This window comes from Pogonomyrmex barbatus, unplaced genomic scaffold, assembly GCF_055798465.1.
Source record: "Pogonomyrmex barbatus isolate J1 unplaced genomic scaffold, ASM5579846v1 scaffold1, whole genome shotgun sequence".
In the NCBI taxonomy this organism is placed as follows: domain Eukaryota; kingdom Metazoa; phylum Arthropoda; class Insecta; order Hymenoptera; family Formicidae; genus Pogonomyrmex; species Pogonomyrmex barbatus.
This window is the reverse complement of record NW_028297098.1, coordinates 19,367,897-19,385,173: the sequence shown is the minus strand read 5'-3', so window position 1 is coordinate 19,385,173 and position 17,277 is coordinate 19,367,897. Positions and strand designations below refer to the sequence as shown.

General features: G+C 31.0%; 2 protein-coding genes and 1 long non-coding RNA gene across 7 annotated transcripts; 1 reads left to right on the top strand and 2 right to left on the bottom strand.

Annotated features, from left to right (window-relative positions):
• Nucleotides 1–57: 57 nt before the first annotated feature.
• Fbxl4 (F box and leucine-rich-repeat gene 4) lies at nt 58–3,396 on the bottom strand. Its single transcript, XM_011635884.3, has 8 exons — nt 3,242–3,396; nt 2,831–3,138; nt 2,645–2,738; nt 2,121–2,565; nt 1,842–2,040; nt 1,401–1,752; nt 901–1,225; nt 58–739 (listed from the first exon to the last, which is right to left on the bottom strand). Exons 2-8 carry the CDS (start codon nt 3,065–3,067, stop codon nt 424–426), a joined length of 1,968 nt encoding a protein of 655 aa, XP_011634186.2. The 5' UTR covers nt 3,068–3,138; nt 3,242–3,396; the 3' UTR covers nt 58–423.
• Nucleotides 3,397–3,423: 27 nt separating this feature from the next.
• Nucleotides 3,424–5,378, top strand: LOC148938202 (uncharacterized). Its single transcript, XR_016138834.1, has 2 exons — nt 3,424–4,106; nt 4,200–5,378. It is a non-coding gene; the product is annotated as an uncharacterized LOC148938202 (long non-coding RNA).
• A 256-nt stretch (nt 5,379–5,634) lies between these two features.
• Nucleotides 5,635–16,984, bottom strand: MBD-R2 (PHD finger protein MBD-R2). 5 transcript variants are annotated; one of them, XM_089074868.1, is made up of 18 exons: nt 16,456–16,760; nt 13,709–14,219; nt 13,117–13,251; nt 12,958–12,984; nt 11,915–12,015; nt 11,666–11,751; nt 10,961–11,366; nt 10,475–10,589; nt 10,075–10,370; nt 9,979–9,990; nt 8,923–9,657; nt 8,687–8,818; nt 8,423–8,506; nt 7,928–8,213; nt 7,696–7,833; nt 7,227–7,624; nt 6,535–6,786; nt 5,635–6,460 (listed from the first exon to the last, which is right to left on the bottom strand). In XM_089074868.1, exons 1-18 carry the CDS (start codon nt 16,736–16,738, stop codon nt 6,336–6,338), a joined length of 4,122 nt encoding a protein of 1,373 aa, XP_088930994.1. In that variant the 5' UTR covers nt 16,739–16,760; the 3' UTR covers nt 5,635–6,335. The 5 variants fall into 5 exon arrangements, with proteins under 5 accessions (XP_088930994.1, XP_088931017.1, XP_088931016.1 ...); XM_089074891.1 differs by lacking the exon at nt 16,456–16,760 and adding an exon at nt 15,979–16,446; XM_089074890.1 differs by lacking the exon at nt 8,423–8,506 and having other exon boundaries at nt 16,456–16,984.
• Nucleotides 16,985–17,277: the final 293 nt, after the last annotated feature.

Below are 17,277 nucleotides of genomic sequence, written 5' to 3'. Positions count from 1 at the left end.
TGTTTTTAATTAATTTATATAAATATGATGTCAGTAGTAAAAATAAAAAAGAATGTGTAATGTAAAATAGTAATGTTTATTAATATAAAATAGTTTTAACAACGAAGCTGTATTATATAAAAGATATGTATACAAACATATACAAAATATATAAAAAGATTAGATTACAAAAATTCTATTTTCTATATTCTATTTTCTATATTTGATCACATTCAATATATTATATTTGCTATGTTTACATTTATATGTCCTATAGTGAAAAAATAGGTCTAAATATAAAATAATTAAAGCAGAGCTATTTCATTTTTTAAACAGATACATGCATTTGATCTTTTTTCAAAGTGATCTTTTCAAGATATCTTTTGTATTGAATCTTAAGATCTTGCATTAAAATCAATACTGATCTCTGATTTTCATGAAAATTCAGTGTTTCGTTTTTTTGATGGTCACACATGGATACATTTGTCGCCATTGTTCAATAAAATGATCAGAAATGTTATCACAATAGCTGAGATCAATCATCTCTAACTCAGGACAACGCATGAAAAATGTATGACACGTATCGGCTGTGAGAGATAGCGCGCCTACCAAATCCAACTGTTTCAAATATTTGCATGACGCCAATGCTTTCAAATCGCGATCGGTAAGTCCTCTAAAACAGGGCAAGAAGATTTTTTCCAAATATTGGCAGGAAGAAAGGAAATAACGAAAACTTTCACCATCTCCAGTTGTATAACCACTGTAAACAAAATAAAAACCATATTACTATTACAGATTTCCAAGAAAAAAATGTTTTCAAGCAAATTCTAATTTCAAATTCTAATTAAAAAAAGCAGTATTCAAATTCTAATGAATATAGATAATGTAGAAAGTTATTATAGAAAATATGATGACACATACCACCAACCAAAATTCACTTCCCGAAGATTTTTGCATTCGGAAAGTTCAATGAGATACCGCGATGTAAAAACATGTGCTTTCCAGAAATCTACACTCTCCAAATTTGGACAATGTCTTCTCAATTCCTCGGAAACATTGCCTATATCGACTTCTCCTTGAATATTTGCTATAAGCAAGTAACGCAATCGAGGATTACTTCGCACTATTTCGCAAAGAGTAAAAGTTGTTACATAATTTCTATATAAATCTAAACGCTCCAAAAACTGCAAGTTTGCGAGATACAAAAGTCCTCTGTCCGATACACTGCAACCACCTAGATCCAGTTCTAAGAAAAAAACATATATGTATTAACTGTATTAATTAATTTATATATATATATATATATATATATATATATATATATATATATACACATATACACACACACGCACACACGCACGCACGCACACACGCACACACACATACATACACAATACTGGTTCCTTAGATATATCGCATACCTTTCAAATTTTTACATGTTCTTGAAATTTCGAGAACGACAATATCAGTGATATTTCTAGAGCAACGCAATCGTAGATGTGTCAAAAAACTGCCACATGTATTAATGAACTTTACGATTTCTATATTAGAAAATCTGCAAGACCATGAAAGATCCAGCTTTCTCAAGTACTTATATCTAGGTGTCAAGAATTCAAATAGATGTTTATCAATGATATTCCAGTACGGCTTCAAGTTCAAACTTGTGAAGAGCAAAGGATCTTGTGCTAAATTATTAAAATATCTATTTACTCTGCTCATATAACATAGTGACTTCAAGTCCAAATATTTTAATATTCTTTGTATTACTTCAATCTGCAAAGATAAATAAAGTATGAAGTTTTAACAAATAAGATAGTTGCGATAAATATCATTACGAGATAGAATTTCTCAGACTACTTTACAGGAAGCACAGAAAAATTGCCACATGGTAACTTCTTGGATTCATCTGATGAGAATTGGATATCTTCAATAAACTTTGAATATTCTTTGAATAAAAACTGTTGCATACTATTACATCCCTCCTTAAGAGTTGGCACATAATAATAAAATTGTTCTAACTGTGGTATTAGTTTGCTCAGTTGAAAATTTTCTAATATATTACTGCATAAGATTAATACAAATTTACTTTTTATTATTAAGAACGTTAAAAAATTCATATTTAATGATGATAATTGTAATACCTTTTATATATAACACAATGTTCATGTAAAGTATTTTTAAGATTGTCTATATCCATGTGAGCAAATTGACAGTTTGCTGTTAAATTATGAATGTCTTCGTTGCAAATTGGTATAGTGCTCATTAACAGGTCGGTTAAACATTTATAGGTTCGATCTTTCGGAAATACCAATTCTGATGTACCAATAAGTAGCACAGCATCCAACTCTGTATAATAGTCTAATAAACTGTGATTAAATTCTAATCTAATCATCTTGATTTTAGTATAGCACATCTTTAAAGGTGGGGAAAATATACGTGACACTGGCCGAACAATCTGAGGCGGTCCACTCCATAACTGAAACCACTGATCTGACCCTTGAGCCCAAATTCGAATTACACTTCCAGGATTAAATGTCTCGTATATTGAGACTCTGATTGGATACACAGCTTCATGGTATTCAATATCTTCAAATCACAAAGTAAAAATATAACCTTATCAAACACATTTTTTTAATAATCACTTTTTTACAAATTTAAATATTACCTATATAATCTTGACCTACAACATTTGAATTATTCTGTGGCATATAGTCAATTGATTTTGAAGGTGCTTTATCCCACCATAATCCATAAGTTCTCTAAAAAATTATAAAAATATCAATTACAAAATCTACTAGCATCAGATTTAAATTATTTTCTATAGAAATAATAATGGATAATACATGTATACCATGACAAATGCTTGTGGAAAATCTCCGTAGTTTGGAAATATTCTAGGTGATCCAATTAAATTGTGGGCGGTATAAGATATACTGTAACTACTACCATATTGAGAGCTAAAGTTACAAACATTTTTCACAAATTGTTCAATGAAATCAACATGATTCTTCTCATCTATGAATACACTTTCAGTAAAAATATTTCTGGAGTAATATGGATTCTCATTATGATGTTGATAAAATGCCATATTGATCAATATTCAATTTAAAGGTCTACCTTAGAATTTAATAAATTTGCATTTAGTCGATTTCTTTTTACCTAAAAACATAGATTTCAAAAAAATCGTCATTCATTGTTCTGATAAGTAATTGAGTATTAAATTTAAAGTTTTAAAGGTTAGAAAATTTGTCATGGAACGTACCCAAATCGACTTCTTATCTAACAATACTGCTTCTCACATTCATTACCGGAGACAAGTATTTTTACTAAGTGCGTCACTCAACGGTTTCGCATTTGTTTGTGTTTTGACTGATCCTGGCTTGTATTGCTTCATCGCCAAGTGAAAGCCAAAAAGAGAGGAAGAAGAGCTAGTGCTACGTCGATATGACAGATTTCCTAATTTTCAAAACATCAAATTTAACATTTATATAATGAATCGGTACCCTACCAGCACTATACCAGATTAGTGCATTTAAATATTGTTATATATGAAATTATTTAAATATAAAAGTATATAAACATTTCAAATAATTATATAAATAATCAATAATGAGTTTATCATACAATTTAGCGGAATATACAATATATATTAATGACTTCATTATTAAAAAATATGTCATTGCATTTAAATATTTCATATCTTGCAGCTTTTAATGTATCTTAATCCATATAGGGTAGATGACTTTATTAATTAATAATTTATTTATATAGAATTTATTAATAGCTCTCTTCAGAGCAATAATCGACAATATTTTTCTTTCCAAATCTTTGTTTGTAAATAAAAAAAGTTGAACAAGTATAAATTCTAAAGTGAGGTATACCCTATACTGTACATTTACCGAGATGGCATCTCATCATTATTTATGTAATTATAATAAAAATCAATATCAAAAGATCGACAGAATATTCGTAGATCGGAGAAGATGTTGATTTCCTTAAGCAATTTATGAAAAAAGTTTGTGATATTAGTTTGCAGTATGACAGTGTCAAATTTTACATTGCTCACAATATAATTGGATCACCTAAAGTATTACCATTATAAAGAATTTCGAAAAACATTTGTCGTGGTATGTATTGTCTATTATTGTTTCAGAAAATAATTTTAATCTAACTTTTAATGCTAAAGTTTTGTAGTAATTAATATTTTTCTAACTTTTTAGAAAACTTATGAATTAAGGAGCAAAACACCTTCAAAATTAACACTACAATGTATCACATGTTGTAGCTCTAGATTATTGGTATATAATATTTGAATTCACAAAAAAGGAATTATTAAAAAAATGTGCTTGATGACATAATTGTATTTTTACCTTTGTAATTTGAAGATATCATGAAATATATCTAATCAGAATTTCAATTCAATTTAGAGCTCGAGCCGTGCCTTACACAATCCTGCTGTACTCCAGAAGGATTTTTAGTATTATTTGCCAATGGCATTGGAGGTGTTACCGCTGTAGCTCGACCTGCATTCATTGAGAAAATAAGGCTATTCATTTCTCTGAAGTATCAGTGATGAAATTTTGAGAGGTCGAGCTGTAGCGGTGATATCCTTCAATTGCCGCTAGCAAATATTTGAAACAGTTGGATTTGAAAGACATATCATTTCTCATATCCAATACGTGTCAATTAATTTTTATGCATTGTCTCAAATTACAGTGGATTAATCTTTTTGATTGTGACATTCCCAATTATTTAATTAAACAATGGCAGCAAATGTATTCATATGTGATCATCCAAAAAACAGATGATGTTATCCTGTTATAGGTTTATAAATTGATTTTATACATTGATAATACATTATTTTAAGATTTAGTGCTAATGATATCTTGAAAAAATATCACCTTTTTAAAAAACAGATCAAATGCATATACTTGTTAGAAAAAACGAAATAAGTTTACTTTATTTGTTTTATTGTGATTTATTTAGATATTAGATATTTTTTTCTGAGTAATTATATAGTTTCTACATCTCTCAGCGTCAATATTGATGAAATATCCTCACTTTTATTTTCATATGAAATAAAAGAATCTGAAAAAACGTTGTAATATATTATCATCTATAATTAATTTTAATAAATACTAAGATTAATAAATATTAATCTACTTCTGTAGCTCTGAACATGACAGTATTATTATTGCATCGTCATTGTGCAATACTTTTTACTATATTTGCGCAATGACGGTAATAATAGCAATAGGATTAAGAATTATAGACTAAATCAGCAAACCATAAAATGTTGCAAGAATCTAGTCTAAATTAGCTAATAATATATCTTACAATATTTTATTTTGCACTGAAATTGTATATGCATTGACAATATATATATATATATATATATAGTCAATGCATGTACAATTTCAGTGCCTTATATATATATATATATATATATATATATATATATATATATATATATAAAAGGCCTGGTTTTTTAACTGATTTCTTGCACGACTCATTTTTACTTTTTTTTGCACATAGTGTGCCTAATTGAATTCGCTATATAAAGCTATTAAAATAAAATTGTAATTAAGTTTTGTGCAAAAAAATTATTAGGAGTTTAGGAGATATTTTATGTATCTGAAATACTGGAACATAAAATATGAAATATTTTAATATTTATTTTTCAGTTATTTTATATTAATAATTTTTATGTACAGAATAATGAGGTAAATCAATCATAAGGAAAAAATATATAATTGTTTTGAAAAACAATATACAATTTACAATATATATATATATATGTATATTTATTTACAAATTCTAAAATTTAATGTAAAATTAAAACCATATTTATATATATTAATGATAGATTTTACCTTATATTTAAATTTTTTTAATTGTGTTAACAAATATAAAAATGCCTAAGCCCAAATTACATTATCACTCCTTGTTAGAAATGCATATTACATATGTATATTTTTAGATAAAAATATCTTTTTTACTTGATTTTTAAATGTTATAATTTTAATAAAAATAAACATGAAATTAAATAGGCTTATTTAATAGCCTCATTGTAAATCATTAAATTTGATTCCTATTTAAGATGAAATAACTATTCCATTGGTGATGCAATATAAGAAATATCACTTGTGTCTATATTTACTCTTATATATCTATCTATACATATCTAAATATATATAAAGATATATATATAATTTATATTTTCAACCAGAGCTGCCAGATTTGAAAAGCTTACAACATACCAAGCGAGCACACGTAGTATACGTGTGCTCGCTTGTGTGGCATGCTGTAAGTTTTTCACATCTGACAGCTTTGTTTTCAACAGTTTGATGACATCTTCAACACAGTGCTGCCAATTTCCGAACTGTATTCAAGTCACGAAGAAGCATTTGAACCGTCTGCTTGGTACGAGGTTGAATTTGCGGATCTGATACAAGTTCATCTGGATCCATCGCCTCTAAAGCTGCACATATAAAAGGCATGTAATAAATATGCTAAATGTGTCTTGATATGTGTTTCTCTTTTTTAAATATATACCAAAAATTTGTGCTTCTATAGATGTTAATCTTGATTCGATATGACATTGAAAATGTTCAATATGCTCTAATAATCGCATTCGGCATTCAGCTGGATCAATTGGTGCCTCAGGCTCTGGTATAAAAAGTTGCGGAAGTGTGGAGACTTCGTTTTCGACGTTCATTTTTTGTTCTTGTTGGGCATTAAGCGATCCAGAATTGAGATTCTCAGATGTAGAATAATCAATAATATTATTTTTCTCAGTTAATAAATCTATGATATGAGAAATATTAGATGTATTTGCTTTGGATGCTCATGCACGTGTAAACATTGTTTAATCCATTCACTTGGATTTTGACAAGCACTTATAGAAAACGTGGTGACATCATCGCGATGTCATAATTTGTGCTTACAAATGCTTATTTTTATCTTTAAGAAAGGATCTTTATTGATTAAAATTAATCTTTTTCATCATTATCAAATAATTCTAATAAAATTAATACACTACTATTCAAATAATATAAAAATTAATCTCTTTTTATCTATTTTGATCTATTTATATTAGCTTGTCAAAACAAATAATTTTGCTTGTCTTCACATGGGTAAAAAAAAAATAAATATTAAAGACGCGCACTTGTTTTTCTTTTTATATCAAAGATTCAATTCCATTTATTAAAAACTAACTTTTTTTTTATTTTACTATATTATATTACCTGCGCTCTCCGTTTTAACATCTGATGCAGCAATATTCTTTTCTTTTATATCTGAATTATCACTTGTTAAAGCATCTAAAAGTATATGACTGTCCTTCGAATTCATCAAAATTTCTTTTTTATTAACAATCTTGGATTCATCAGAATGTGTACTATCCTCCTCTAAAATTTTCATCAATTCGGAATCGGAAGCAATTGATTTTTCATCTTGATCGTCTTTTATAGATAATTTGGTATCTGTTTTTGTTTCAATACGACGTGAAATCTCTGAACTAGTATCGGTAAAACTTGCTGTTTTAGTTATCTCCATTACTGGTACTAGTTCCACATCTATCTTTGGTACAGCCATTTCTTCCCAATTTTTAGCCCAAAGATATAATTTAGGATGATCTTTCTTTCTGTATATATTTAAGCACGTTAGTTGCTATAATGTAGACATATATTTTCTTAAATAAGATATATAACTTACTGTGCCACGTTGATTTTTACGCGCATACTATGAAGAAGTTGTTGTATTTGTAAAAGCGCAGCAACTAAGTCATAAGAACGTTTCAACATTGCAGTCCTTTGATTTATTATATATTGATTCCGAGTTCGATTAGACAAACTGTGAAATATTGAAAGAGTGATAAATAATACAAACAAAAGATTATACACAATTATAATCAAATATAATCTAAATATCAATGTAGATAAATTACCTTGGCAATTTTCCTTCCTTAATCCAGTCCTGATCGTGAAAATATTTTTTAGATGGCCGTTGTCGATACGGATGTTGGCATATATAACAAATGTATTTTTCAGGAACATCCTTTTCTCTTTCGATTGCATTACAATGACCATGTTGCCAGCAGAGACAAAGATCACACTGTATCATTAAACCATCCTCTTCCATAAAGCCACACGTGCAATTTATTATTTCTTCTCTCCGAAGTTGTTCTACTTTTACCAGTTCGCCATTAATCATCATCATCACTCCTTCGCTTTCTGTTATAAATCATCAATATTCGTATAAGATTTATAAGAAAAACTTACAATGTATAAAGATAAACATGTGGTGTGAAAGGTATATATCAGATGTGTGTACATTTCTTACGAGTATATAAAATAAAATGTAACATAAAGGAAATAAAATCGGCAGGATGTGAAATAATGAAACAAAGTTAATAAAGATTAAAAAAAAAAAAATAATGTACCTTCTGCATCATTATTAATATCTGTTTTGATTGCATCCCCTTTTAAGGGATCACCTTTTTCAATGCGAGAATCATTTAGTTGACCTAAGAAACAACAGAAATAATATAACAGTAAATATCATCTAACATATTTTGTTTTAAAAAATTCCATGTGTGCGTGTATCATATATAGTTGCATTAAATTAGAAAAAAAGCATATCTAAAATGAAACAATTGTTTTCATAATGTATCACTTTGTAACATATGGCAAACACTCGCACTTACTATTCTGACTATTTTCGTCGCTCTTTGAGTCAGATTTTCTACGACTATATCTATACATAAGCGCCGTAGGCCCTTCGGCATCCATCGCACTGTCGTCTAGATCACCGAAAGTATCAGTAAGATCTGACGTACCTATCCAAAGAAATATTAAATGTTATGTATATTCTTTTGTAAATTAAAAAAATGTAAAACTTATCTTAAAATGCAAATTTTTTGATAAATATAAAAACTTCTACCATGACGTTTCTTTGCTTTAGCCGACGAGTCCATATTATGTTCGATAGGTTGTTTTCTTTTTTGGCCTTTTGCACGCTCACCATGCGCCATTTCATCTAAAGGTTTTGCCTTATCAGTTCTTTGTGTTTCCGTTGTTGTCACTGGTCTTATAGGCAATAACGTTTTAATGCCACCTTGCGCTTTTTCTTCTTTTACTTTCATGTCAAATAATGTACCAGGAGACAATGCGCAGGCATTTTCTCTTTTCTTATCAATATCGTCGTCTATCTCCATACTGTGATTAGATATTGATGACATTGTTTCAATTTTCATATCCTCTTTTTGCAAATCATTACACTTCTCTAATTGCTCCATTTCTTCTTCTTCTGTCATCACTGGACCAGATACTGATGGAGATGTCGGAGGCATAGTATTCAATGTTGATTGTAATAAAGTAGATGGCGATTTTTCAGAAAGGGATTTCTTTTTCACGGATTTATTTATTTTCTCTAAGAATGTCGACGATTTTTTGGGGATTATATCTTCTACAGATTCTCCGATCGTTCTTGCGTAAGCCAAGTCTTCAACTTTTGGAGTGGAGCCCAAAAATTTGGAATATTCAGGATGATAATGCTTGATATGCATTTGCAACAGATTTTCTTTTCGGAAATTTTTATTACAACCTTCCTTGGGACATTTGTAAGCGCTGTCCTCCATTTCTACACGAAGTCCACCACGAAGTCCAATAAATACGGCTATTTAAAAAAATATCATATCAGTATCGATTGTATTATAAGGCATTTATAAAATTACTTTTATCATAACAATATTAAAAAAATATTACAATATTAAAAACAATACTAAAACAATACTAACAATATTAAAAACAATATTAAAAAAAAAACTTGTTAGAAACCTTGTTAGAATCTACTTAATTACAATAATAAACAGAATAAAAAAATTAATTCACTTTCAGATAAGTCTAAGCGACAATACAAGTCTGTATTTCTCTTGATTTTTTCATTTTCACTTATAGAGTTTAATTTTGTAAACATACAATATTTACGAGTACTTACAATAAATCATCTCTGGTGAATCAGTGAAATGAAAAAATATATTGCAATGATTAAAATGTAATACGAATTAAAATATAATATATTGCAGAACCTTACCGCCATCCGTGGTAGATGTAGTAGGCGTCGAGACAATAGGTGAAGTTTCAATATTGCTTGTCACTGTAGTAAATAATGTAGTACTCTCAGATATAGACGTTTTCGTTTTAGGCAATAAAGTTTTAATCTTCTTTGGTACTTCTGGCGTAATTTCCTGTTTCGCACGATGTGCATGGTTCCGTTTTCTGCGATGTATACAAAAGTCGAATTTTTCAGGATCAAAATCAAATTGTCCTTGATTCTCCATAAATATTCTAATATCATTTCTCGATCTGAATTTCTTTCCAGTCTGTTTACTTTGAAGAAAAAATAATTATATAAATAATTATATAATTATATAAATAATTATATAAATTATTATTTAATAATCACTGCAAATAAAATATATCTTTCTTCTTACTGTATGAACAAAACATCCCACTTTCCAGCAGATGTGCCAGCTTTTCTCTGTGTAAAATGTTTTTCCCAACCAGGAGGTAGCCTCTTGTCTGGTACTATTATAGATCGACGCGGTCCTAGAATACAAATTTTTATATTACACTAAAATATTACCGCAACGCATTTGACATAAAAAATATTTTCATTTAGATTATATTTATATTATAAGGAATACTGGATAATTGAATATCAGAGTAACTATTTGCCAATCAAAAAATCAAGATTTAATTCTGGAAATCAAATCATTTTATATGTAGAATATTATAAATTTTAAATGAAATCCATTGTGATAAAAATAAGATTTTCAAAGTAGAGATCAAATTAGGAAGCATTATCTTTTTCCATAATTGAAATAACGCTACAAAGAAGTCAAAGTTGGATAGCTTCTTTCAGAAAATTAAATCTAATTGTAATATCATCATTAAATGATGATTTTGTTGTAACTCACCATCATTACCATCTACAATATAAGATTCAGTTCCTTGTGGTTCTCCATCGATCCACTCAGGACCAACATTTTCTTCTTGATAATTTTCTGTGTCATTTTTGAGTATTTCCTTTTTATTTTTCTTCGAATATGATTTAATTTTTGAGGGGTTAGTTTCAAAACCTTTTAACAAATCTGTGCCTGGATCATAACACGGACCATATAGAGTACCATCCAGCTCGATTTTCTCTATCGAACTTTCTCCATTTTCCTTGATGATAGTTTCCTCCTTTTTTGATGCCTTATCGGCGTCGTGTTTCGTGCGTCTTCTCGAATGGGTATTAAACAACTCCATAACTGTATGCTTTCGTTTCTTATCCCTTCTCTCTTGTTTGCTGCCGATGTAGCTATCCAATTCACTTAATTGCTATTGTGTATATAAAACAAAAAATTAATTTACAAACATCAATAGAATGCAGCATAGTAAATCATATGAAATGCACATAAAACTCTCAATTAAAAACTTTCATTTTGTAACACAGCTTGTTCCAAATATTTGCCACAGAATTTCTTTCTACATTTTCATAGCTTGTTGAAGTAGCTAGCATTTAAAAATTATTGCAAGATAATATTTAGATTCAGTGTAAATGTTAGATTCTATCAATTCGGGTGAGATATCTTGCAGATACTAGGAAACAACAACATAACCTCAAATTGAGACAGTACCTTGGTCGAATTCGCGGCAATCTTGGTCATTTTCGACGACTTAACGATCTTCGCGTATCCATCGTCGAACAGCACGTTGTATCTGTCTGCAAGAAAGATTTATTTGGAATTACCTCTGTTCCATTGAGATAAAAAAAAATGTTACATCTATAGGCTCCTCTCTGAAGAGCAAATGTCAAAACGGCGATCTATGGGAACGCAGTCTAGCCTTTTCCGTTCCCTATTAACGGGTTAGGTTAGGTCGCTTACCATTCGTCAAGATCGCGCTCACTTTGGCTGGATACTTTTTGCCATCCGCCCACGTCGCGAGTATCCGTTCACCCACCGAAAACTCCCTCATTCTCGCTTCCCTGCAGGTGCGAAATCTTCGCATTACAAACGCGTTATGATACACGAACGTGAATAGCATGAACAAACGTAAAGTTCAACGAAAACTACAAGATGGAAGGAAGGGAAAGAGGAGGGAAAAAATACGAGTCTCGCGCGTTGGGGTTTTTCATTTTTTTCCCCTCCCACTCACCCTCTTTCTGTCTCTCTCTCTTTCTCTTTCACTTTCTCGGAGAATAATTCTGGTCTAAAGCTAATTGTCTGTTCGATTGTGAATTTGTCAAAAATTCAGTTGGATATGAAAAGTGGATTTAATTATATATTGATAGAAAAACCATTGTAACATGTTTGACATTTAATAGTACAGATATATCACACAAAAATGATCAATAGAATGCAATATTAATTATACTCATGTGCCAAACAATACACGCGAGACACGATACAATGAGAACTTAGTATTGCATCATGCTGAACATAAATAAATCAGTCTTCCATGTAATACTTCACATCCGCAATTATATTTTTATTTTTGCTATAGTGCTTGCATAGTATGAGGGACTCAGAATCGATGTATATAAAACAAGTGAACATTCTATTTTGTTGAGATATTTGGACAAAATGGATTGATATTTATCCTTGTAAAAATAAACAACAAAGGGAAGAGAACAATTTAAATGATTTTTATATTAATCATTTCTGTTAATCATAGCGCGCGCACCACACACACACACACACACACACACACACACACACACACACACACACACACACACACACACACACACACACACACCACACCACACCACACCACACCACACCACACCACACCACACCACACCACACCACACCACACCACACCACACCACACCACACCACACCACACCACACCACACCAATGATGAAACCAATGCTACTATCGAATACTAGGAGTCTCTATCTATTCAATAACAATTTTCACTTACGGAGATGATAAGATCCAAGCTTGTTCGCTTTAAGGACAAACAAAATGTAATAGCTTATCGAGATAGGATTATTAGGTTTTTAAAAAAAGTGAAATAGATAATTTATAATAATCAATGCATTGTGATGCTTGCAATGATTATATTAGAACGCTAACTTACTTTTGTGGGGTTTGTAATACACGAAGTCTAGAACTGTCCATTGGTATCCATTCATCAATTGTTGCATTTGGCTTGTTGAAATGTATTAAGACTTCCCTTTCCTCCCAATCTGTTTCTACCACTTTTGCAGAATGCCTATGTATAAATATTAATCAATATATATATATATATATATATACATATACATACATACATATGTGTATGCATGTGTATATATTAATCTATATGTTTATATATTAGTCTATATGTGATATCTTATTTACATTATATGTATATGATATTTATATGTATATTTGAAACATATATGTGTGTGTGTGTGTGTGTGTGTGTGTGTGTGTGTGTGTGTATGTATAGAGACATATGTATATATATCTCAAGGTATACATATATTTACTTTCTACACATATGTATATATATCTCAAAATATACATATATTCACTTTCTCCAAACCCATGATAACTTTTAAATAATTCACATTTTGTGTATGAAACGTTATAAAGCACCCATAGTTTTTAAATTGTTCAATAAATTTTTTACGTGTTCTTTTGATATATCATATTTTATTTTTGAAATTATATTCTATAATACTTGCCATTTTTCACTAAAATCTTTCGCTTCCAATTTGGCACCAGGAAAAAATTTCAAACCACCACGATTTAAAATCATCTTTGGTTTCAAATCCACTGATTTGTCAAGCTCCTTGTTGCTGGGTAATCTTAATTCTTCTTTTATCATTAGATCTTTGGCACCAGTCTTCATTGTTGTTTCTGGTTCAACAATTCCAAGTTGCATCGCTACTGTATTCACTTTATTATCCGAATTTTCGATTAATTTATCTTTTACGGATATACCACTATTTTCTTTTAGATTTGTCGCTTTATACTCATTATCCGTTACTTCGGAACTATCTGGTAGATTTAAGGAGTCTGCCGATGATTCAGGTCTAGAATAACACATTTCGCCACAACTATCAGATTTAGGTGTTCTCGCTTCAGATAATAATGGTGAGGCAGAATGTTCCAAATTTAGTATTTCTGAATTGATCAGGTCCAAGTCTTCTTGCGCGTAAGATGTAGAAGACTTAACTGACATAATAACAGGATCTAAAAAAAAAAATATATATATATAATGTGTGTGTGTGTGTGTGTGTGTATATATATATATACATACATATATATATAATTATTCATTCAACTCAATAAAAATTACGTACAAAAAAATGTAAAATTTAAATCTATTTTTTTTCTATTTCCTACGAAAAATTCAACTAGAATAAAATCTGATAAGTTCTGCTTTTTCGCAAATTATATTCTCCTTAAAATAAACGTTTTCCTTAATTTTTCATAATATTTATATTTTTTTTTTAAATATATATAAATCGTAGTAAAAAAAATTGACAGACACATAAGATAAATTAATAAATTTTTTATTTATTCACCAATTATAGATTAATTTAAAGTTTTTTTTTTTAATATCAAGATATCAATAACATCCAAATTAAGAAAAGACTTTCTATGAACTATATTTCAGTGAGAGATCAAATAAATATAATTGCATTTTTTAACAAATTTCAAATAGAATTTATTTTATATATATATATATATATATATATATATATATATATATAAAATAAATTCTACTTGAAATTTATATATATATATAAATTTCAATTAATTATTATATTAATTATAATTTATTAATTTTAAATTAATATTAAATTAATATATAATTTTACATATATATATGTATAAATTTCCGATATTTCTCTCATCGACACATATAATTTAAACTTCTTTTCCTACTTTGAAAAAAATTTATATGTAATTAAAAGAGATTAATATGCAATTAATAAATATTGATCTTGAAATATGAACTGATATTTTTGAATTTTTAAATATTATAAAAATTAAATTTCTGAGATATAAAATTCCTGTTTATTAATATAAATAATATAAACTCAGACTTGGTTATCAAAGAAAGATATAAGTTAGATATAAGAAAGATGTTACGTTAAATCATGATATCAGATATTAAATCAGATTTAAAAACAGATACATGAATATGACTTCAAAATTTTGTGCTATAAAGGATTAGATCAAATCCAAATTCATCAGAGAATCTGTCATGCAATTTTTTTTAGATTCTACATATATATGTGTGTGTGTGTGTGTGTGTGTCATGTTATGTATGTATACATACATATATATATATATATATATATATATATATATATATATATAAGATTTTGGATGATTACGGTGAAAGCATAAAATTCAATAAATATATTTATTAATATACATACAACTATTTAAGATTTTAGAAAATAAAAAATAAAAATAATTAGTTTTATTAATAAAATATATGCTTATTAAAAACATATCAATTAATATAAATTTTTTGTAAATTGCAAAAATTGAATGGGTATTTTTATGTTATTTTAATAATTTTTATTTGCTGCAACGTGCTCAAAATGGCACTTTGAATTGTTTACATACATTTCTGTTAAATTTGAACAGTAAACATATATTTGCTAATAAAAATATTTTGTTTTTGAGTGTAACTTTAATAATTTTTATTTCTATCTTATTCAGTATTGATTAATTAATTAATCAATTTAATTCTTGGTTTAACTTTTTATCTTCTTTTAATTTAAAGAATTAAAAAAGGATAAAGAATAAATTAAACCGAGATTAATCTGCATTGATCGAAATGACTATTAATGTCAGTTTTTATATATATATACACACACACACACACACACACACACACACACACACACACACACACACACACACACACACAATGATTTGTGTTTTCATGTTTCACTGTGCAGATGGAAATGTCGATGCATCATTCAAGCACCAGCTTAATGAGTAATCATTCACGAGCATTCGAAGATAGCGCGAATCATTCGATTTTAGTCTCTATGACCGTTTGGCGACGCCGCCGACGTCGATGACACAACGGTATTGAAAAATACCAGCGTGTCGCCGCGAAAAAAAAAAAAAAAGCGCGTTCGCGTAGAACTACCGGCATAATGCCGGCACGACGTGACACGTTCTTTCGGCGAGCTCGAAGCTGGCGCTCCTATACTCATCGAACACGACGCATCGACACGCGACAAGGAGAAGAGATGGGAGGTGAGAAGAGGCACACACAGAGGGAGGATACTACATGGCAAAGCGAAGCGGCGAGGGAGGGAGGGGAGAGAAGAGCGCGCGCGCACGAGAGAGAGACGGATGCGCGAGACGCAACTACGTTGCGTTTTATGCCCGACGTGCACTTCGTTCTCGCCGCATCAGGTGGACGGACGTGTTCCCCGTCCGGTCCCGCACGTACCGGGATGATTGTCATAGTCCGCAAAAATTGTGGGCACGCTGCCCCTCTTGAGCAGAAGCTTGTGACCACCTCGGGCGGCCTCGTAGTCGGCACGTTTGAAATGCCTATGGCAGACGATCTGGCCTGGCGTCAGCTTGAAATTTTCTTCGAAACCACCGCTGGCCAACCACCTGTCCCTCAGCGCAGCGTCCTTGGGAAACTTGTGTAGCGGCAATCCTTTGGCGCGCGCCTCCCGCACATCCGCCTTGCAGCTACGCACGCAGCATTTGCGCGCCATTCCCATCGCCCCCGCCGCTGCCGCTGCCGCCGCAGCCACCGCAGCCGCAGTTACGGCGGCCGATACCCTCCCCTCGGCACGCGAGCGCGGTATACGCCGCCGCTTCATTTACACACTGCCGGTGCTACATAGCGGTAGCGTTGGCACCCGTGAGTTGTCCATTCCGCCGTGCGGAAACCGGGTATCGTGCGCGGTTTCCGCATGCGGACACTCGTAGACACTCGGTCCGCGTGGGGATCTCGACCTTAACGCTTCTCGCGCGGGACGCACGAATCTTCCTTCCCTCTTTTCTGGTTTTGCTCCTTTTCTTTCCTTCGTTCTTCCTTGCTGTCTGCACGCAAATCGCGCGCTCACTCGCTCGTGCTTGCGCGGCCTGTTCCGACTACCGAGACACCGCGCGAGAGAACCACCCGACCAAACGTTTCGGCTACACGCGCGACACTGATCAACCGATCGATACGGCAGCATCGAGCACCGGAATCTCTGGTGTCGCTATAGTCGCCGCGACTTGATCCAGTGGCGCTGCCGTCGCCGGCAATCGTGAG

Excerpts from the sequence above, each read along its gene's own strand:
- Fbxl4 (XM_011635884.3), bottom strand. The coding sequence starts at position 3,067 with ATGGCATTTTATCAACATCATAATGAGAATCCATATTACTCCAGAAAT. Across the intron at positions 2,566-2,644 it reads TGTAGGTCAAGATTATATAG|ATATTGAATACCATGAAGCT; the intron begins GTAATATTTAAA and ends TGTGATTTGAAG. Across the intron at positions 1,226-1,400 it reads AACATGTAAAAATTTGAAAG|AACTGGATCTAGGTGGTTGC; the intron begins GTATGCGATATA and ends TTTTTTTCTTAG.
- MBD-R2 (XM_089074873.1), bottom strand. The coding sequence starts at position 16,840 with ATGAAGCGGCGGCGTATACCGCGCTCGCGTGCCGAGGGGAGGGTATCG. Across the intron at positions 11,752-11,914 it reads GAGCGCGATCTTGACGAATG|ACAGATACAACGTGCTGTTC; the intron begins GTAAGCGACCTA and ends TCTTTCTTGCAG. Across the intron at positions 9,658-10,074 it reads TACATCTACCACGGATGGCG|CCGTATTTATTGGACTTCGT; the intron begins GTAAGGTTCTGC and ends TTTTTTAAATAG.